General features: G+C 43.7%; 1 protein-coding gene and 1 pseudogene across 8 annotated transcripts; one reads left to right on the top strand and one right to left on the bottom strand.

Moving 5' to 3' along the window:
* The first annotated feature begins 725 nt into the window (after positions 1-725).
* On the top strand, positions 726-21,377 carry Cbx1 (chromobox 1). Of its 6 annotated transcripts, XM_085829610.1 has the most exons (6): positions 726-952; positions 10,128-10,252; positions 13,311-13,487; positions 13,972-14,149; positions 15,301-15,419; positions 19,804-20,037. In XM_085829610.1, exons 3-6 carry the CDS (start codon positions 13,348-13,350, stop codon positions 19,946-19,948), a joined length of 582 nt encoding a protein of 193 aa, XP_085685736.1. In that variant the 5' UTR covers positions 726-952; positions 10,128-10,252; positions 13,311-13,347; the 3' UTR covers positions 19,949-20,037. The 6 variants fall into 6 exon arrangements, 5 of the variants coding, with proteins under 5 accessions (XP_085685736.1, XP_085685740.1, XP_085685737.1 ...); XR_015044966.1 differs by lacking the exon at positions 10,128-10,252 and having other exon boundaries at positions 15,325-15,598; XM_085829614.1 differs by lacking the exons at positions 10,128-10,252; positions 19,804-20,037 and adding an exon at positions 20,977-21,377.
* LOC110305899 (ubiquitin-ribosomal protein eL40 fusion protein pseudogene) lies at positions 7,207-15,244 on the bottom strand (annotated as a pseudogene). Of its 2 annotated transcripts, none has more exons than XR_015044967.1 (2): positions 15,112-15,244; positions 7,207-7,776 (listed from the first exon to the last, which is right to left on the bottom strand). The product of XR_015044967.1 is annotated as a ubiquitin-ribosomal protein eL40 fusion protein pseudogene, transcript variant X1 (transcript). The 2 variants fall into 2 exon arrangements; XR_015044968.1 differs by lacking the exon at positions 15,112-15,244 and adding an exon at positions 11,644-11,661.
* Positions 21,378-22,889: the final 1,512 nt, after the last annotated feature.

Raw genomic sequence — 22,889 nt, 5'->3', positions numbered from 1 at the left:
TGAATGTAGTGGTCTGTGTCTGTAATACTCAGCATTTGGGAAGTGAAAGCAGGTAGATCAGACTTTCTTGAGACCCTGTCCACTCAACAGAACCAACAACCAAAAATAAAACAAGAATAGAGAGGGAAGGAGGGGGAAAGAAAAAAAGAAAATTCAGAAAGTGTCGATGGTGTCTACCTAGACGGTTAATCTACTAATTTCTGAATGGAGCAGTGATTCAAGCTGAGAGGTAGGAACCCCAGTCAGGTGGCAATAATAGGTAAGAGTGCTGGACATTATTGGTGATTTGATAAATCTCAGGTGACGAATACAAGATTTTTTCTTTTAAACGCAAACGGACCAAACATCAACGGGCTAGTTTCCAAACCTGCAGTGTTCTAATTTTGTAGACTGAGTAAGGAATACCAGCACGCGCCTGGAATCCAGCAATCTGACATTTGAAGCAAAAAGAAAGGCCACGAGTTCGAAGCCACCTGGGCTGCGTACCCTGTTATTAAACAAACAAACAAACCCCACCATTACCCATCAATTTCCTAGACTGTAGAGTTATGTTCTAAATAATAGTCGACTTCACCTTTCCGACTGGAAAAAAAAAGAAAACAAAACTATGAAAACTCCCTAGAACCCTTGAAAGTGGAGGTGGGCGGCGCGGGATTCGCGCGGTACTTTGGGATCTGTAGTTTCTGGCCGACTCTTAATCCCAAGGTGCCCTGCGGCGGGTCGTCGCGTCTGCGCAGTGCAGGCGGCGGGCCGCGCAGAGTGAGAGGCTCTTTTGTTCGGCTGAGGGGAGGGCCGTTAGCGGGGCCTGTGGTACGCCGCTTCAGCGGGACGGTCGACTTGTGGCCACACGGCTTTTTGCTCCTCTGGGCGCGCTACTCCCCTCGGACCGCCCGACGCAACGCGCGAGTAGCGCGGCACCGATTCCTCTCTGACTCTCGGGCGCTGCTACGAGGTGAAGAGGCGGGCTGGAGGCGGGGTGGGGGGGGGGAGGGGACGCGGCAACGGCGGGAGGCCGCGGGCGAGCGCGGGCCGCTAACGGAAGAGCGGAGACCGAGGAGTGGGGGGCGCGCCCCGGCCCAGCGCCCGCAGGGTCCGCTTCCCGCGCAGAGCTCGCGGGCTGCGGGAGTGTGGAGAGGGCGGGGCAGCGAATCCAGAGCCCCGGAGCCGAGTGGTTCGCGATGAGCGGAGCCAGCGGAGGGTTAGCTTTTCAAGAACTGGACCGAGAGCATTTGACCCGAGTGAGGGACTCTAGAGTTGGGCGGGAGAAAGAAAACTTTGGGACGTCCATAAGGGGGACAGGTGCTTTTGGGTGTGCGTGGCAGGGACCACGACTTCGTACTCTCGAGGTTTAGAAATGTAACCTGAGAAAGCGGACACGGTGGCAATCGCAGGCAACCCCCGAAGCACTTGGAGGAAGGAGAAAAAGTAACCTGAGGATATTGGGTCCAGTTGCCACTATCAGAGAAGTTTCTCTTGCCACAGTTACGAAGAAGTAACTTCCAGTAAACTTGAACAGGAGGATTTGGGCGGCTGCTCACGGTGTGCTAGCGGGGAAGAGATTTGTTGAATCCGTCTAGGGGTGAGGGGTCAGGCATTTTCTTGAGGTTGTCTAAAAGTGGAGTTGCTGGGATAAGTAGGGTAGAAGTCTAGAGTGACTGGTCAAATGTGGAAGAAAAAAAGGGTCCCTGAGGATGTAACTTAGTTGGTAGAATGTTTGCCTAGCCCACTGCACGGGCCTGGATTCAATCCCCCAGTACCATATAAATTCGGGCTGGGCTTGATGGCATTCATGTACCTGTAATCTTAGCACTTGGGAGCGGAAACAGGACGATCAGGAATTTAAGGCCTTCCCTGGCCACCAGGGGAGTGAAGAAAGGGTGAAAGGCCACTTTGTGCCTTGTAATGGGTCTTCAGTGTGAGTTGGGAGGCTGTGGAAGAACACGTGTAAGGCAAGACTCATCCAATGAAAGAGGTTTGTTCTTGCGGTGTAAGCCTGGGGGCCTCAGTTTACCTCTCAGGATCCAGGTAGAGGTGGAAAGAAAGAACTGACTTCACAGAATTGCCCTCTGAGCTACAAATGAGGGAAATGGCAGGGACCCGCGAAAGCAGGTGCTTGCCCACAGGCAGCAAAAATATTTTTTATTAAAAAAGCAGTATATGAAATATGGAACTCATTTCAGCGTGTGGTACTGAGGACCTTGCGCACATGTAAGTTATCTACCACTGGGTTATGTTCCAATACCATAAAAAAGTTTTTTGAAAAATGAGTTATGCTAGAACATAGGGTAACCTCTCCAGTTTTGTGTTAAGAATCATGTCAGCATTTTTGGAATAGTTTCAAAAGACCTAAGGTTTTCTGGTAGATGTATGGCTACAATCAAGAAATTGGTGCCTGTGCACTTCCTGGATGCTCTCTAGTTATATCTGGGAAGTGGTGTGTTGAAAAGAGCCCAGCTATGCCTTGGTGCATGCATTCCTGTAATCCCAGCCAGCACTTGGGAGGTGGAGCCTGGAGCAGCAGGAGTTCAAGACCTAGGGGAAGGAGGCTGTGCTTCTTAAGATCTGGGCAGTGAAAGATCATTTCTGGTTTCTACTTGGTCAACCTTTTATCAATAGCTTTATGATAGATTTTTAAACCTCCCCTTCTAGGTATTTTTCTGAGCAGTTAAGAAGAGGAGGGTTGGAGAGATGGCTCAGCTGGTAAGAGCACTGACTGCTCTTCAGAAGGTCCTGAGTTCAATTCCCAGCAACCACATGGTGGCTCACAACCACCTGTAATGGGATCTGACACCCTCTTCTGGTGTGTCTGAAGACAGCTCCCGTGTACTTATTTATAATAATAAGTAAATCTTTGGGCAGGAGCGAGTTGGGTTGGCCAAAGCAAGCAGAGATCCTAAAATTCAATTCCAAACAACCACATGCAGGCTCACATCTATCTGTACAGCTACAGTGTACCCATGTACATTAAATAGGTAGATAGATAGATAGATAAATCTTTTTAAAAAGAAAAAAGGAAAGGGGAAAAAAACTATTGTGTGTCAGGCAGTATGTGTCAGGTGGCTTGATTTTTTTTTTTCTTTTCTTTTCTTTTTTTTTTTTTTTTTTTTTTTTGAGACAGGGTTTCTCTGTGTAGCCCTGGCTGTCCTGGAACTCACTTTGTAGACCAGGCTGGCCTTGAACTCAGAAATCCGCCTGCCTCTGCCTCCCGAGTGCTGCGTGCACCAACGAGAGAAGGCCTGCGCCACCACGCCCGGCTTCTTTTTTCTTTTTTAAAAGATTTATTTATTTATTTTGGTTTTTCGAGACAGGGTTTTTCTGTATAGCCCTGGCTGTCCTGGAACTCACTTTGTAGACCAGGATGACCTCGAACTCAGAAATCCGCCTGCCTCTGCCTCCCGAGTGCTGGGATTAAAGGCGTGCGCCACCACGCCCGGCTAAAAGATTTATTTATTATAGGATGTAAGTATACTATAGCTGTCTTCAGACACACCAGAAGAGGGCATCAGATCTCATTACATATGGTTATGGGCCACCATGTGGTTGCTGAAATTTGAACTCAGGACCTTTGGAAGAGCAGTCAGTGCTCTTAACTGCTGAGCCATCTCTCCACTACGGTTTTTCTTTCTTTTAAGACTTATTTATTGAATGTATGTGAGTGCATTACATAAACATTCATAAATACCAGGAAAGGGCATTAGATTCCATTACAGATGGTTTTGAGCCACCATGTGGTTGCTGGCAGTTGTACTCAGGACCTCTGAAAGAGCAGTTGGTGCTCTTAACCACTGAGCCATCTCTCCAGGTCCCCCCCCCTTTTTTTCCGGTTTTTTTTTTTTTTTTAAAGTGGCGGGTGGGTGCCATTGCATACTTATGGAGACTAGGAACAACTTTGGGAGTGGGGGTCATTCTCTTCTGTAGCACTACTTCTAGTGATTGAACTCAGGTCATTAGGCTTGTAAAGGACCTGTTGAACCAGCCTGATACCCCCATTTTCCAATTTTGAGAACTGGACCTAGAAGAAGTTGTTATATTGGATTTTATCATCTATATCCTAAATTGTCTTGAAACTCACTTTGTAGCCTAGATTGGCCTTGAGCTGAGATTTATAGGTGTGTACCACCATACCCAGCTGACAGTTTTATTTTTAATATGTGTATGTCTTTGCTTACTTTCTGCAGTGCTAATCAGTGGAAATCAGGGCTTCTTACATGTTAGGCAAGCACTCCACGTTGAGCTGTATAACAGTCTGGCAAGCTTCTTACTGATGAGCTGCACTCCTAGCCCAAATTTGGGAAAATGTGTTGTGCTGGTTTTTGTTTTTTTGCTTTGTTTTTCTGTGGTGGTAGTGTACTGAATTGAACCCTAAACCCCACATGCTTGCCACTGAGCTGTACTCTGGCCTTCTTAATATCTTTTGTGTGAAGTTAATAAGAGCCATGCTAGCCTGGACAGTAGAGTGAGACCCTGGCTGAAGAAAGAACAAAAACAGGCTAGACCTTTAAGATGACTTGATGGATAAAGGCACTTCCCACCAAGCCTGACAACCTATGTGTTATTTATTTATTGCATATAAGTACACTGTTGCTGTCTCACACACACCAGAGGAGGGCATCTGATCCCATTACAGATGGTTGTGAGCCACCATGTGGTTGCTGGGAATTGAACTCAGGACCTCTGGAAGAGCACTCAGTGAGTGCTCTTAACTGCTCAGCCATCTCACCAGCTCACAACCTATGTTTGATACCAGGACTGACATAGTAAAAGAAGGGAATTGACTTCTCAAAGTTATCCTCTGTCCCTGTGCTTCCATGCTACAAACACTAAATAGAGGTGGCTGTAGAAGAAAGGGGAGTCATATGCTTGAAACTAACTTAGCTACAGAGTTGAGATCCTGGCACAGAAAAGCGCAGGATGTGTGTGGTGTTTGCAAGGCTCTGGATTCAATCTGCAACAACCAATTCTACACCCCCATCCACACTCCAAAAAAAAAAAAAAATACTCATGCTAGATGTGTATGTTGCACAGTCCTGATTTTCATCAGATTTTGCATCTGGAAAGCATTGTTTCATAAACAAATAACAAGCCAACTAAAAACCGTTTAGAAATGAGTGGCCCCTGAACAATGAGAACCTTCACTTGTGTTTTATCACGGATATCCTTGCCAGTTATAGCAAAGATACCTTGGCTTGTCTTTGTTTTCTGTTCAGAGTTTATTGATCATATTGGTCGTTCCCTAAAAAGCTGGCAGCTTTGGTTTTTTTTATGATGTGCACAGGACTCAGAATTCCAATTGCATGTCTGAGGGGAAATAGAAACAATGCTTTGGGTATTCCAAGGAAAGAATTATTGGTTAGATGGAGTGAGCTTTGTGAGGGAAGCACCATTGAAGGGAGGTCTGGAAGAGAAGGTAGGGTTTGACAGGATGAATTTAATAGGGAAGGCAGGCCTTCTAAGGGTGGCATTTAAACTAAGAAAATAACTCCGGGTGGGGTAGCTCATCCCACTAGTGCTCAGGACGCAAAGGTGGTAAGGGCTTGAGCCCCGCCTGGGCTACACTGAAACCCTGTCTGCAAAAAGAATAGCTAGCCATTACAATTCTTACCTTGTATCTTGAAACTTAGTAGGCTTTGTAAGAAAATCCCTGGGTTTTAGGTTGTGTTACAAATTGAGTTCTAGTTAACCTAGGCTGAAGTAAGACCCTGCCTAAAAATTTAAAAATAAGAATGAGTGGGAGGTATTTATCTTAAATAAAATAGGTGTGTGTGTTGCAGGATATTTGATCACATTGTGAACTCCCAAGATTTGGGTTATTTACTGGAAACCCCTGTTTTTAGTTGTGGTGTGGTTCAGCCTTACACCTTTCATCCAAGAGCTTTGTTTGAATATTGTAAACTGGATTAGATAAAGTCATCCATAGGTCAAGAAGCTGAGCAAGCAACCAGTTGACAGGAAGTGAATGTAAGATTAAGAGAAAAACAAGAAAGTAAGGGAGAGTTAGGAAGTAGAAGGGAGTGCCATTGAGGGGATTCCTTCATGAGGAAAATGAGCTGGGTGCTTTCCCTGCCTCTGAGCTATCAGGCTTTCACCCCAGCATCCTGCCTGAGTCTTTATTGGTAAAATCCAACAATTGAGATTTTGTTAAAAAACAACAGGTGTGAATGCCTATAATCCTTGGCTCTCAGACAGAGTGTGAAAAGAGGCAGGAAGAAGGGGGTAGTAGAAGGCCATTGTTCGCTTAGTTGGTTATTAGACATATGTATCTAATACCTTAAGTCTGAAGCCACCACCTCTCAAATTTGATATAAAACTACAGTATAGATCCTCCCCAGACTGAGTTCAGACTTATGTAGTAAATAAGTAAATTATTTTGTTGAAAGTTTTCTATTATATCCAAGATTTTGCTTCTTTACCTCTTTTACATATTTTTCCCCACTGGATAATATTTGCATTTACTACACCAGTTGTTATTTCAATTTCCTGCCTATGACCGGTTTTTAAAAAACACAAGAAACCTTGCACTGGAAGTTTGTTAGTTTAGGGTTTATGCTAGGATTTGAAGAAGGGCTTTTTGCTAGGGCACATTTTTTTTTTTTACTTTTTTTTAAAGATTTATTTATTATATGTAAGTACACTGTAGCTGTCTTCAGACACTCTAGAAGAGGGCATCAGATTTCGTTACGGATAGTTGTGAGCCACCATGTGGTTGCTGGGATTTGAACTCCGCGGACCTTCAGAAAAGCAGTCGGCGCTCTTAACCACTGAGCCATCTCGCCAGCCCGCTAGGCCACATTTTATGTGTACATGTATGATTATGTAGGAGCCTATTGAGACCAGAAGAGGGAGTCAAGTGAAATCCCCTGAATTGGAGTAACAGACATTTGTGAGCTGACATGTGGGTTTTACCCAGATCCTCTCTCTAGCCCACCACCCCCCAGCTGGTTTTGAGAAAAGTTAATTGTGAGCTTGCCTCAGATTCACCTTCCTTAGCCTCCTGATTGCTGGAATTACAGCTGTAGTGCTTTAACTATTGAGGCCTGTGCTTGCATTTCTTTTTCTTTTTTTTTTTTTTTTAATTAAAATTCATTTATTTTATGTCTGAGTACACTGTAGCTGTCTTCAGACACACCAGAAGAGGGCATCAGGTCCCATCCATTACAGATGGTTGTGAGCCACCTTGTGGTTGCTGGGAATTGAACTCTGGACCTCTGGAAAAGCAGTCAGTGAGTACTCTGGCTGAGCCATCTCTCCAGCCCTAAAACTGAATTTTTTTAAAATGTATTTATTCATTTACTTATTTTAACTGCTCCAGTAGATGAAAGGGGACTTTATTTGGTCCCAGGGTCACAGGTCAGGTATGACCCCAATTTTATTTGCCCTTCTTTTTGGGGCGCAGGTTGTTGGAATGACCACACTTCCTCTTACGGCAGTTGACTGCACGAGGGTGCAGGCGTGCATAGCACTTTCGGCAGATCATCTTGTCACAGTTGTACTTCTGGGCAAGCTGACGAAGGGACGGCTCAATGATGCCACCGCGCAGACGCAGCACCAGGTGCAAGGTGGACTCTTTCTGGATGTTGTAATCAGACAGGGTGTGGCCATCCTCTAGCTGTTTGCCGGCGAATATCAGCCTCTGCTGGTCAGGTGGGAGGCCTTCCTTGTCTTGGATCTTGGCCTTGACATTCTCGATGGTGTCACTGGGCTCTACCTCAAGAGTGATGGTCTTGCCCGTCAGGGTCTTCACGAAGATCTGCATGTTGGCGTCTGCCACTCAGCCACCTCATTGAAGAGAAATAAAAGTGAATTCTTAGTGCACTCGTTTTCAGATAACTATCCTTCAGTTAAAGACATTGTATACTGGAGAATAAGGACATGTAGGCAGCTGAATTAACAGGTTGGACCAGACTGGCCTTGAATTCACAGAGATACGCCTGCCTCTGCCTCCAGAGTGCTTTTTTGGTTTTTCGAGACAGGGTTTCTCTATGTAGCCCTGGGGCTGTTCTGGAACTCACTTTGTAGACCAGGCTGGCCACGAACTCAGAAATCTGCCTGCCTCTGCCTCCCAAATGCTGGGATTAAAGGCGTGCGCCACCACGCCCAGCTATGCTTAAACTCTTAACAAATCCATCTTGCATAACAACCAATACTGGGGTTGGAGAGATGGTTCACCTGTTAAGAGGTCTTGTTGCTCTTACTTGGGATTGGTTCCCAGCACAATTGAGGTGGCTCACAGCCACTTGTAAATCCAACTCCTGGAGATCCCTTTCCTATCCCTCTACAGGCATACATATGTAGAGATACCTAATTAACAAAACAAAACCCATGTCTCAGCTGGAGAGGTGCCAATAGTTAAGAAAGACCTTTGGCAATTCAGAAATGCCTCTGCCTCCCAAGTGCTGGGATTAAAGGTGTGCACCACCACGCCTGGCTCACATATACAGTTTTATAAGACCTATATATTAATTTTATTATTCAGTAGTCACTGGACAATAACAATGCACTGGCTTTCAGATAATTACCCCTTAGTTAAAGACAATGTATAATGAATTAGGACATCTCTCAGCTGAATAAACAGCGCTCTTAAAGAGTTCAGGCATCAGGGTTAGAGAAATGGCTTAGTGGTTAAGAACAGTGGCTGGTTTCCAGAGGTCCAGAGTTCAATTCTCTACAACCACATGGTGGCACACAGCCATCTATAATGTGATCTGATGCCCTCTTCTGGCATACAGCTGCACATGCAGATAGAACACTCAATTTACATTAGATATATATAGAGAGAGAGAGAAAAAGAATTCAAGCATTGGCCAGAAAGAAACTGTATTTTCTATTACAAAAGACCTACCTAAGTTCAGTTACTAGCATCCACAACAGGAGGATCACAGCTGTCAGTAGGAAGCCAATGCTCTTTTTGATTTTTTTGAGACAGGGTTTCTCTGTGTAGCCCTGGCTGTCCTGGAACTCACTTTGTAGACCAGGCTGGCCTCGAACTCAGAAATCCGCCTGCCTCTGCCTCCCAAATGCTGGGATTAAAGGCAGCCAGAGGCATCCAATCCCTTGGAGCTAGAGTTAACATTCGTGAGCCTAACTCAGTCCTCTGGAAAAGCATCAGCAAGTACTCCTAACTACTGAGTCATCTCTCCAGACCCTAGAATCCGGATTTCTCAAGCTGTACAGAAATAGGTGTCCTAGAAGTTCATAGGTAGCCCTCAATGTGTCTGGGCAGAGGTCAGCCTCGGGTTTCTCAGATGCTCTCTGTCTTGTTTTGGGTTTTTGTTGTTCTGGGGTAGTTCCTTCTTTCCCTGGTGCTCACTTAATAAGCCAGGCTACCTGGCTGCCCTAAGGATCCATCTGTCTGTATCTCCCTTGCCCTGAAATTAGAAGCACATATCCCAGTGCCAGTGTTGGAAGGACTGTGTAGAACTAAGTTAGGTCCTAATGCTTGATGAGAACTTTACCAACTGAGATACCTGCTCTACCCTAGCTCATGTTTTTCTGTGCGAACAACTAGAAGCTATGTTTACACTGGCTTCATAAGTACACCTTTTCTATTTCTTTGAATAGTTTTTACAAACTTTAAAGGCAAAACAAAATGCTTAATTTTGTGTCTGATACACATACACAAAATCAGTAAATTATACACATATATTAAGTGCTAGGTATAGTACACAGTTGTAATCCTATCTATTCTGGAAGCAGAGGCAGGAGGGTTGCAAGCTGGGCAATTTGACAAGACCCTGTCTAAAATAAGGGGCTAAGATATGGTTTAGTGGTAGAGTACTTCCCTAGCACATGCAAGGTCTTGGATTTAATCTCTAGTACCAAAATGAGAAAAGAAGCAAGCAGTATTCCTCATGTAAGTAGTGAATCAGTCAGGTTCTTCTCTAGAGCCACAGAACTATGGACTGTATATACTAAGTGAGTTTATTGGAAAGACTTACGGTTTGTAGACCAGCTAACACAACGATGGGCAGCTGTGAATGGGAAGTCAAGACTCTAGTCCTGTGAAGCTAGTTGTTTCAGCTGGTCTTCTGTATAAGCTGGAATCTTGAAGTAGGTTCCAACAGATATTCTGGCAAGTAAGTGCTAGCAGGCAAAGAGTGAGCCTTCCTTCTTTCCTTGTCCTTATATAGGCCTCCAGCAGAAAGCATGGCCCAGATAAAAGGTGTGTGCCACCACACCTGACTTTGGAACTTCCTCTGTCCCAGGCTGGCCTTGAACTCAGGGACCTGCTTGCCTTTGTCTCCTGGGATTAAAGGTGTGTACTACCTTGCTTGGGCCCAAGCTTTTCATGGCCACTATGCTTGAAGATCTGGATCAAAAATGTGTCATCCCAAGTCAAGGTCCAGGTCAGAAAGAAGCCTGTGTCTTCCAGGCTCAAGATCTTGGTCACATGTGCCCTCCATTTCTAGATTATAGTTCATTCCAGATGTAGTCAAGCTGACAACCAAGAATAGTCATCACAAGTAGTAAGTTTTATTTATTGTGTTTATGCATGTAGAAGTGAGAGACCAGATCTTGGGTACAGACTCCATCTTAGTGAACCTGGCCTAAGGCTGAACTCAAGTTAACTAACAAACTGGCACCTAGCACCAGTTACCAGGTTACTCCCTAACAAAACTGCAGCTCCAGGTTACAAGCCTGCCCCTGGCACTTCATTTCCTAACAACCATCAATCAGGGGGAAAGCAAAAGTTTAGTTTATGGTTTGGTTCTCAGCACCAGCCAATGTTAAAGGCCATAATGCCCCCCCCCCCCCCCCGAGAGATATGTAGCAGGCTAGAAATCCCCTTGCTTCTTGTTTGACTATAAATACTTGTCTGAAACTGGACTCGGGGCTCCACCTTACTGTTGGCAGGGAGCCTACACTTGAGCTTGTAATAAAGAGGCCCTAAATGCGATTGATTGCATTGGAACTGGCTCCTTGGTGGTCTTTTGGGGTTAATCAATACTTCCTGTCACAACAGAAGTATAAATACATGGTGGTACATGGGTGAAGGTCTGTCTGGAGTTGGTTCTCTCCTGCCACCTGTGGTATCTGAAGGTGGAATGCAGGTCTCTTCTGTATAACTGGCCCTGGGAAAGTTGGTGAGGAAATCAGTGTTTCTTTCCTTCTTTCTTATTTTTTTTTAAAGAATTTTAAAAAATATTTATTTATTTATTATATGTGAGTACACTGTAGCTGACTTCAGACACACCAGAAGAGGGCGACAGATCTCATTACAGATGGTTGTGACCCACCAATGTGGTTGCTGGGAATTGAACTCGAGACCTTTTTGCACACCTTTAATCCCAGCACTTGGGAGGCAGAGGTGTACGGATTTCTGAGTTTGAGGCCAGCCTGGTCTACAGAGTAAGTTCCAGGACAGCCAGGGCTACACAGAGAAACCCTGTCTTGAAAACAAACAAACAAAAAATAATAATAATAAAACTAAAGATTTGAGCTGGGCGTGGTGGTGCACGCCTTTAATCCCAGCACTCGGGAGGCAGAGGCAGGCGGATTTCTGAGTTCGAGGCCAGCCTGGTCTACAGAGTGAGTTCCAGGACAGCCAGGACTATACAGAGAAACCCTGTCCCGAAAAACCAAAAAAAAAAAAACTAAAGATTTGATATGGCTATTTTGACTTATTTAGTATCTTAAGTAACTTACCGTTGAGGCAGTTGTGACCATCTCTTGCTTGGGGTAGCGTACTTGCTTGCCTTTCATGCATATTGCACGAAATGTGTTGAGTCATTTAGCCCTACATAAACTGGATGTGACATATTCTATAATCCTAGCACTCAGGTAGAAACAGGAGGATCTGAAGTTCATGGTCATCCCCTGCTATATTTTGAGTTCCTGGTCAGCCTGGGGTACATGAGACTATAGGGCTCAGCCAAGCCCATGACCCACATGGTACTGACTCCCATAAATTATCTCCTGATGTCCTTGACTCAATATACACATAGTAAAAGAATGTTTTAAGTTTGAGCCATGAATTTATGACTGTGTTCGAGAATAGCAGAGTGAAAAATAAAGGACTTTTTTTTTTTTTTTAAGTTGGACATGGTAGCACATATCTGTAATCTCAGTACTTGAAAGGTAGAAACCAGATCAGAAGGTCAAAGTCAGCCTGGGCTATCTTTTTTTTTTTAAATATTTAATATTTTTATTACATATTTTCCTCAATTACATTTCCAATGCTATCCCAAAAGTCCCCCATAGCGCCCCCCACTTCCCTACCCACCCATTCCCATTCTTTTGGCCCTGGCATTCCCCTATATTGGGGCATATAAAGTTTGCAAGTCCAATGGGCCTCTCTTTCCAGTGATGGCTGACTAGGCCATCTTTCGATACATATGCAGCTAGAGACAAGAGCTCCGGGGTTCTGGTTAGTTCATCATGTTGCTCCAACAATAGGGTTGCAGATCCCTTTAGCTCCTGGGGTACTTTCTCTAGCTTCTCCATTGGGAGCCCTGTGATACATCCAATAGCTGACTGTGAACATCCACTCCTGTGTTTGCTAGGCCCCAGCATCGTCTCACAAGAGACAGCTATATTTGGGTCCTTTCAGCAAAATCCTGCTAGTGTATGCAATGGTGTCAGCGTTTAGAAGCTGATTATGGGATGGATCCCTGGATACGGCAGTCTCTAAATGGTCCATCCTTTCATCACAGCTACGAACTTTGTCTCTGTAACTCCTTCCCTTGGTGTTTTGTTCCCAATTCTAAGAAGGGGCACACTGTCCACACTAGCCTGGGCTATCTTTATGATACCCTCTCTCCAAAAAGAAAGATAATAAAATATATGTAACTGTGATTCAACATAGTATTTTAGGTACTATTGTTTATGGCAAGTGGTATTAGAAATTATTAGTATAAAAGTTGTAAATAGATATATTCAGAAATCCCCCCCCCCCCCAGGTTTCTCTGTATGTCTCCGGCTGTACTAGAACTGACTTTGTAGACCAGGCTGGCCTTGAACTCAGAAATCCACCTGTCTCTCCTCCCAAGTGCTGGGATTAAAGGCATGTACCACCACTGCCTAGTCAGAAATTGTTCCCACACATTGTAGTATACCCTATAATTCCATCACTAAGAAAGCTGAGGACAGCTTGTCCAAAGGGAAAGAACAGAATAGACAATAATTTGCTATGAGATTAGTAATTGTGGCTTACCCTAGCAAACATTACCACCATGGTTGTGAATTGGAGTTGAGCAGAGCATTGGAAGCAGCATATGTCACCTGTGATTTCCCTGGGCTGCTCACCATCCAGATACTACTTATCCAGCCAGGAAATGTGCCTGATGCCCTTTTTATTTCCTTTAACTGTTTAGCAGTGTCACCCTTCACACCAGAAAGCTGGCGGGTACTATGGGGAAAAAGCAAAACAAGAAGAAAGTGGAGGAGGTACTAGAAGAAGAGGAAGAGGAATATGTGGTGGAAAAAGTTCTTGATCGGCGAGTTGTCAAGGGCAAGGTGGAATATCTTCTAAAGTGGAAGGGTTTCTCAGAGTAAGTTTCATTGACACAGGTAAATTCGGTCACTATGAAAAAGCATATATGCTTACTAGCAGTTCTGTGATGGGCATAACCTTGTTTCAGTACTGACCTCCACAGCTGATAGGACCTACATGCAGAGTATTATATGACTGAGTTTTTTGTTTTGTTTTAATATATTGGAGGAGGGGTGCCATGTAAATCCTGGGATGGAAGCCAGGTCTTCAGGCTTGGCAAATGGCTCCTTTTCCCATTTAGGCAGGCACCCTGCCAGCCTGAGACATGGTTTGTGAGGATCGATTGTATAGGATTGCCCACTTTTGCAAAATAGTTTTTCCTTGAAGAATGCAAGTTTCTAAGCCTTTAGTCTCTACCTTCCCCTACTAGGAAAGTCTAGCTATTGGTTATCATTTATCTCTCTTCCAAGACTAGCTCTTTTCTTAATATAAAGATGTTGATCTGAATGGAAAGTATAACTTGCTGTGCTTGCTGGTTTCAGTGAGGACAACACTTGGGAGCCAGAAGAGAATCTGGATTGCCCTGACCTTATTGCTGAGTTTCTACAGTCACAGAAAACAGCTCACGAGACAGATAAATCAGAGGGAGGCAAGCGCAAAGCTGATTCTGATTCTGAAGATAAAGGAGAGGAAAGCAAACCAAAGAAGAAGAAAGAAGAGGTAAGGCTAGAACTAGGAATCTTCACTAGCCAGAGGCAGAGAATTCTAGCAGTTTGTTTCTACCTCCTCTTTCCTGTCTTCACCTTCTTCTTTTTTTTTTTTTAATTTTTTTTTATTATATTTTTTTTTTAGATAAGGTCTTGCATAGAAGCCTAGGCTGGCCTATAATTTTGTATCCCAAGTTTGCCTTAGACTTGTAGCAATCCTCTTTTCTTAGCCTTCTAAGTTTTGAGATAACAGGTCTAACTGTTGAGATTATGAGTATGAACTACCATATTGGACTTTCTTCCTTTGAATCTTAGAAGTCATGTCCTCTCTATCTCTTCTGAAATAAGCTAATATTTTAAAGGGATTTGGGAGCCAACCGTGTACATAGCTGTAATCCTGGCATTATGGAAGAAGAGGGAGGCAAGAGGATCAAGGATAACAGACCTGGACTGCAGGAGACCTTGTCTCAGCAAAATATAACAAAACTAAAAAGGATTTGGGGCTTGCTCTTATACAGTGATCTTACTTTTCGTCCATGGTGCAGAAATAACAGCATGTAACGGTTATTGGAGACTTATCAGAGTATCTAGATTCATTTCCTGTCAGTAGACAGATTTTGGTGTTTTGATCATTAAATATTTGACGTAGTCTCTCCCAGTCTACAGCGTGAGTTCCAGGAGAGCCAGGACTACACACAGAAAAACTCTGTTTTAAAAATAAAACAAAAGTCGGGCAGTGGAGGAGTCTGCCTTTAATCCCAGCACTTGGGAGGCAGAGGCAGGCAGATTTCTGAGTTGGAGGCCAGCCTGGTCTACAAAAGTGAGTTCTAGAACAGCCAGGGATATACAAAGAAACCCTGTCTCAAAAACAAAACAAAACAAAACAAAACAAAAAAATAATAATAAATAATAAAATAATAAAACTAAAGATTTGATATGGCTGTTTTGACTTATTTAGTATCTTAAGTAACTTACCATTGAGGCAGTTGTGACCATCTCTTGCTTGGTGTGCATATCCTATTGATGCTGGGAGGACCTCGTGTATCATGTACTTCAGACTTCTGGTACATGGTGTAGGAAGCAAAGGAAGCCCTGAGTGAATGTTGGATTACATCTCTTAAAAATAAATAACTTAGTTCTGAATATAGTCCTATGTCAATAAAGGCTCTACCTATCTGGTTTTTACAGTCAGAAAAGCCACGAGGCTTTGCCCGGGGTTTGGAGCCCGAGCGGATTATTGGAGCTACTGACTCCAGTGGAGAGCTCATGTTCCTGATGAAATGGTGAGTCTCCCAGTGGCGCTGTGTGGTTGTTCTTTTTCCTTCTCCCTATCTGTTCTATGCCAGAGGAAAAGAGCTGGACCTTCGAAATTCCAGTCGCCCAGGTGTGAAATCTTTAAGATGACATAGCCCTTCGATAGTGACCCTCGGCCTGACTGCCAACCTGGACTCATGAGTTACAGGTAGGGGCCCTTAGGATTTTTAGATCTTCAACTTCTTTTTAATTTATTTTTATTTATTTATTTATTTATTTTTTGGTCAGGTGGGAGAGGCTATGGAGAGGAATCACATTTCACTTCTGTTAAGAAAAAATTTCTGAAATGTGATTGAATCACCCTCCTCCTTTGCCACCTCCTTAGTAAAGATCACGCTGACCCCATAAACAAGATTCTGTTCATTTTTGAGGGTTAGGCAAGAAAGAATTTATAGAATTTACTTTGAAGATTCTAAATTTCTAGAATGAGCCAGAAGGGTTCAGCGAGGCCTCTATCCTGTTGCCTGTTCCTGAGCATAGAGTAAGGCTGTGGACATGAGTGCTAACAGCTCTGACCTGCTCTAAGAGGAAATGGTGGGGACTGTTTGTTAGCACTGCTGAGTCTGAATATGCTTGTGCTCACTGTGGTTTAACATGCTGGCAGCATGGTAGTGGGTTTCTATGACTAGCATGTAGCACAATAGCACTAGGGAATGGGAAACTTCATCTGCATTATAACCTCACGGGGCCACTGTCCGTTGCTGACTAGAACATTGTTATGCAGCACATGACGACAGTACTTTCCAACAGTTAATGAAAAGGAGTTCAAGTCAGGAAAAGGAATTCTCTTTGGTTTTTTGTTTTAAGACAGTTTTACTCTAGTCTAGGCTTGCCTTGAACTCGAACTCTTCCTGCCCTAGACTTTGCTGAGATTACAGGGAATTGCCCCCATTCTGGACCTGGAAGAGTAAGTGTTAAGCCTTTACAGTTAAAGTAGGGTTCTCAGGCTGGAGAGCTGGCTCAGGTTAAGAGCACCAACTGCTCTTCCAGAGGTCTTGAGTTCAATTCCCAGCAACCACATGGTGGCTCACAACCATCCATAATGAGATCTGATCTGACGCCCTCTTCTGGAGTGTCTACTTACATATATAATAAATCTTAAAAAAAAAAAAAATAGGGTTCTCAAGGATTTGTGTCCTTTGATTGGTCTAGAAATTTGATTGGTCGCTAAAATTGATGTCTGTGGTAGTTCTTCCTACATGATGCTTTAAGAAGTTTCACTTCAATACAGGTGAAGGCCTGTGTCACAACCAGCTAATCACCTATTTTCTTCCTGTGTATGCCCTCAGTATTTATTGAATCAGACCCTCATTTAAGCTTATTTCCTATAACTTATAGGAGAAAAGAAAAACTGAGTAATAAGATAAGTATTAAGTAGGAGAGCTGGTACACACTTGCCCTGCATATGTGACAAGTGTGAGTTAAAGAAGTATCTCCAGCCGGGCGTGGTGGTGCAAGTACACCTTTAATCCCAGCACTCGGGAGGCAGAGGCAGGTGGACTTCTGAGTTTGAGGCCAGCCTGTTCTACAGAGTGAGTTCCAGGACAGCCAGGGCTACACAGAGAAACCCTGTCTCAAACTCCCCTCCCCCTGCCCCCACCCCACCCCCCCACCCCCAAAAAAGAATTATCTCCATAGTGTGTGGGGCTGTTGCCTTGTGATGCTGGACACTTAAGAAGTCTCACCATTTGAAGGCCAGCCTGGCCTAGAGTACAATGAAGTCATAAAAGCATAAACACACACATAGAAGAGCCAGTCATAACAAATGTGTCATTTTAGCATTAGAGACAACATGGAATAGAGTTTAAGACTTTGCCTTAACAAAACAGAAGCTGGGGGCTGGAGAGATGGCTCAGAGGTTAAGAGCACTGTCTGCTCTTCCAGAGGTCCTGAGTTCAAACCCCAGCAACCACATGGTGGCTCACAACCATCTGTTATGAGATCTGATGCCCTTTTCTGGGGTTTCTAAGAATAGCTACAGTGTACTTACATATAAATAAATAAATTGTAAAAAAAAAAAAAAAAAAAAAACCAGAAGCTAGGCATGGTGGCACATGCCTTTAATGCCTCCTTGGGAGGCAGAGGCAGGCGGATTTCTGAGTTCAAGGCCAGCCTGGTCTACAGAGTGAATTCCAGGACAGCCAAGGCTACACAGAGAAACCCTGTCTCAAAAAAAAACCAAAACCAAAACAAAACAGAAAGAGAGAGGGGGAAGGAAGCAGGGAAGGGCATAGGGGATTGCATTCTCTAATTTTGGCAGACTCTATTACCTAAAGGTTAAAATTTGGTTGTTGGGGACTGGAGAGATGGTTCAGCAGTTAAGAGCACTAGGTGCTCTTCCACAGGTCCTGACTTCAATTCCCAGCAACCACATGGTGGCTCACAGCCATCTATATTAGGATCTCATGTCCTCTTCTGACATGCAGGTGTACTTGGAGATAGAGCAATCACAGACACAAAATAAATAAAATCTTTTAAAAAAAAATGGATGCTCAGCTAGGGGTTATGACTCAGATGGAAAGGGTTTGATCCCTAGCCCTGCAAAATAACAAAATAAACCTAATCCTTTGTGATAGAGATGTGGTGACTGATAAAGGGCCTGCCTGGCCCGTGCAAGGCTCATGGTTTGAGCCCCAGCACACACTCCTTCACCCTCAAAAGATCAAATGTTGATTGTAAAACCAAGTTTTAAAAAGTTACACAGAGGTGTGTTGTTGCACACCTTTGATCCCAACACTTTGAGGCAGAGGCAAGTGAATCTCTGTGAGTTTGAAGCTAGCTGGTCTATATATCCAGTTGCAAAACAACATAGAGCTGCAGCTTTCAACCTGTGGATCACGACCCCTTTTGGGGCCAAATGATTGGTTCACAGAGGTCACGTATTAGATGTCCTGTGTATTATGATTCATAATAGTAGTAGTAAAGTAAGACTGATAGACACACACACTCATGGTCCCGTGTACTTGCAGAACACATACACACAGCTCTGGCTTCTATTCCTAGTACCACCACATACATGCACATTAAAAAAAGAAATGTGGGGCTCAGCAGTTAAGATAACTGGCTTCTCTCTCTTCTAAAAGATTCGTGTTCAGTTCCCAGTGCCCACATTGCAGTTCACTACCTTATAGAACTCCAGTTCCAGGGAATCCTAACACCATCTTCAGGCCTCCAAGGGCACCAGACACACATGGTGTATACATATGTACGGGCAAATGATATACACAGAAAAAAAAATTAAATTGCTGCATGGACTTAAACTTACTCCAGAATCTTTGAGTTAAGAAGGCTGGCTATGTGTTAGATACCCTTATAGGATTCAGTACATTTCCCATCATCTTGATGTGGATTCTTTTTGTTGTTGTTTTTTGTTTTGTTTTGTTTTTCGAGACAGGGTTTCTCTGTATAGCCCTGGCTGTCCTGGCACTCACTCTGTACACCAGGCTGGCATCGAACTCAGAAATCCACCTGCCTCTGCCTCCCAAGTGCTGAGATTCAAGACGTGTGCCATCGTGCCCAGCTTTGATGTGGATTCTTATAGAAGCTTAACTGTATCAGCTTATTCTGAGGTTCTTTGTGACTAAACCCTTGTTCATGGTCAGGTTGTAGAGGTTTGTGGTGGTGCCTTGTCACATTCTATCATGTATCTGTTTAACTGCCCCATGCTGCTGCCTCTGTCTGGGCTGGGCCCAGTGTGCTGAAGATAAATGGATAGAATTTACTCATAGTTAACTTCCTATATCATTTTCAGATTTTAATCTTGTCTAGCTTCTGCAATTCTTTGGTTTGGTTTGGTTTTTTTTTTTTTTTTTTTTTTGGAGACAGGGTTTCTCTGTGTAGCCGTGGCTGTCCTGGAACTCACTCTGTAGACCAGGCTGACCTTGAACTCAGAAATCTGCCTGCCTCTGCCTCCCAAGTGCTGGCATTAAAGGTGTATGCCACCACTGCCCGGCTAGCTTCTAAAATTCTAATTAAGCTTTTTTTGGCCCTTTCCAAAGAAGTAGTTGAGTCAGATGATCTACCTTTTGAAGTTTCTTAGAGGGGACTTTTGTTTGTTTTTGTTCTTTTTTGTTTCAATTTTTGAGACAGGGTTTCTCTGTATAACTCTGACTGTTCTGGAATTCACTTTGTAGACCAGCTGGCCTTGAACTCTCAGAGACTTGCCCTTAGAGGGGATTTTTAACAGAGGAATATCTTTGGGGGGATCATGTGACAACACTTGCCCAGTAAATGCTTGCATCCTTTTTCCTAGTTTGTCTCTGAAATTTAGACTTTTAAAGCCCCATTCCCTGGGTGGTCCAAAACTGAACCACAACGGCTGATCTCAAAGTCTCTTTGTGCTTTGTTCTACAGGAAAAACTCTGATGAGGCTGACCTGGTCCCTGCCAAGGAAGCCAATGTCAAGTGCCCACAGGTTGTCATATCCTTCTATGAGGAAAGGCTAACGTGGCATTCCTACCCCTCAGAGGATGATGACAAAAAAGACGACAAGAATTAGCCCTGTTGAGTACCAGCCCCTGTCACCTCTGACTGTGGGTTTCAAGGGGGAGGGAAGGAGTTATACTTGTCTTGACACCATAGAGGTGGCTTGAGAAGATGTCCTTTGAAGAGCCAGCATAGTTTGTGTGTCCTGCAGCTGCCCAAGTGCTTTAAATTGTTCAAGCTGTATAGTTTGCACACCCATCCCAGTGGAGGGGAAGGGTAAGTGTTTCAAGGCAACCTGTTCTGCGCTTTGCTAAGGAAGCAGTGGGCCTTCCATGAAGGACAAAACCTGCAGAACTGGGGTGTGGGAAAGCAAAGATACTGTCGATCTTCAAAGAGCATCTCCACAACCCACAGCCTTCTTCCCGATAGTGTTAACTGCATTTTTACAACCTAGCATGTGTGTAGTTTTTGGCTATTACTGGTATATTAATTGGGGGTGGGAGGGTTGGGGCAGGGAGGAAGGGAGATGGGTAGAATCATTTTGGTTAAAATTTGGGGCCTGATTGGGGAAATGATGAAATAGTAGAACAGCTAACTAATAAATTGGTTCTATATCCAGAATATTTTGCCTTTTCAAAAAAATGTCATTGGCACCATAAATAAGGACTATGAGAGACTGTTAAAAAAAAAAGTCTGTTAATCCTAAAACTTACAGCCAAGGTGCTCCCAACCTGAGCTCAAAGTGGCCCACAAAGGACAAAGCCAGTTCTGAGTTACCAAAGCTGCCATTTGATGATGGAAACTGACTGGAGAGGGAAAGGTTATAGGAGAGTATATAGAGGCAGACTACTCTGCCTTAGAGGTGCTAATTCTTGAAATTGGAGGGAAAAAAAACTTTTTCCAATTACAAAGTCTTATCAGTTTGTCCATCTAAGCCATTGGCTCAAGTATTGCAGGAGGGCCTATGGGAGATGGAGAAAAGGGCCTTTGCTCTCAGGGTAGAAACTCTTGGAGCCCCCCCCCCCCTTTCTTTTCTCTTCTTTTTTCTCCTTTTCTTTCTTTCGTTTTTTTGTTTTTTTAATTTTTTTTTTTTATTTTCAGCTTTGAACCCTGAAACTGCTTGTGGCAGGTTCAGTTACTGACAGCACAAATTCCATTGAGTCAATTCAAGGATTGAATGACTTCACAAGCCCTGGTCTCAGGAGTTTAACTTTCATATTGGGGTAGTGGTTCACTTGAGAATACAAAATCTTCAGATTAACTGATGTCCAAAATACTGTCTTGAATCATGAGATCCATCAATTTTTAGTATTGTCTAGACCTACAAATAGAACTACATTGTAAAATCTTTTTCAGCATGTGTTAAGATGTATGTGAAAATTTCTGTTTAAGTGTAAAGTTCATACCATACTGTCAGTTTTTGTCTTAATAAAATTATAGATTTCTAATTCTTGATTTCTGTCCTTTTTTTTTTCCCCAACCAGGTCTCCTTCCCCTTCCCGTGTTGCCCAGTCTGGCCTAGAACTTTGAGTCCTATGCCTCCACTGTTCAGTGCTGGAATTGCATGGTGCATGCACCACTGCAGCATGCATCTTCGTCTTAGCAGCAGCCCTCTTTCCTCAGTTCAGCTTCTCAAAAGTGCCTGCCACAGCTTCATGACTATAGATGGACACTGTAGGCTCAATCTTGTGCCCTAGTCTTTTAAATGGCCTGTTTATTAATATAGTAATATTTGAGCATTTATAATTGCTGCACATATAGTTAGGAACTGGCACATCATTCTGTATTTTGTATTGCTGGGAAATTATTTACTGATAACACTTCCAAATATAGTTATCTGAAAACATGTTTTATGAAGTACCTTAGTTGGATGGCATCAGCATATGTTGTCACCAAAAAGTTTGAGGAATTGGCATTATGTTTTAAACACTCAGTTGGATGATATCTGTCTTTTGGTGGGGGGGATTCGAGACAGGGTTTCTCTATATAGCCCTGGCTGTCCTGGAACTCACTTTGTAGACCAGGCTGGCCTCCAACTCAGAAATCCACCTGCCTCTGCCTCCAAAGTGCTGGGATTAAAGGCATGAGCCACCACCGCCCGGCTCCAAGTCTTTCTATATAGAGGTCTCAGCCATCTATAATGAATGTGGCTGAAGTGGCTGCAGGCACTCTGTTCTACACCATTTCGTGCACTAAACTGAGACAACAGCCTAGATATACTTTTAAACCTTGAAAGTGGCCCACAAAGGACAAAGCCAGATCTGAGTTACTTTTCTGAGTCACTTCTATTTATTTATTTATTTATTTATTTGGTTTTTCGAGACAGGGTTTCTCTGTGTAGCCTTGGCTGTCCTGGAACGAACTCTGTAGACCAGGCTGGCCTCGAACTCAGAAATCCGCCTGCCTCTGCCTCCCAAGCGCTGGGATTAAAGGCGTGCCCCACCACGCCCGGCTCCATTTTTACTTTTAAACCTTGGAACCAACTTCACAGGCATCTGTGGCTTTCTTGACCTGTGGCATAACCTTGCCATGCTAGGGAGATGGCTCAGCAGTTAAGAGCACCAACTGTTCTTCCGGAGGTCCTGAGTTCAAATCCCAGCAACCACATGGTGGCTCACAAAAATCTGTAATGAGCTCTGACGCCCTCTTCTGGTGTGTCTGAAGACAGTTACAGTGTACTTACATATAATAATAAATAAATCTAAAAAAAAAAAAATAGAACACATTGCTCATGGGAAAAACCCCAATCACCCCTGTAATTAGAGCTCTAGGGGGTCCAACTCCGTTATTTACTGATGCTGGCACCTGCACTTAGGTCTTTGTGCCCAGAGACACATATTTCTTTTTTGTTGTTGTTGCTGTTGTTTGGTTTGGTTTGGTTTTTTGAGACAGGGTTTCTCTGTGTAGCCTTGGCTGTCCTGGAACTCATTCTGTAGACCAGACTGCCCTTGAACTCAGAAATCCACCTGCCTCTGCCTCCCAAGTGCTGAGATTAAAGGTGTGCGCCACCACTG

This window comes from Mus caroli, unplaced genomic scaffold (assembly GCF_978045245.1).
Source record: "Mus caroli unplaced genomic scaffold, Mus_caroli_1 scaffold_13, whole genome shotgun sequence".
In the NCBI taxonomy this organism is placed as follows: domain Eukaryota; kingdom Metazoa; phylum Chordata; class Mammalia; order Rodentia; family Muridae; genus Mus; species Mus caroli.
This window is presented reverse-complemented; position numbering and strand designations above follow the sequence as displayed.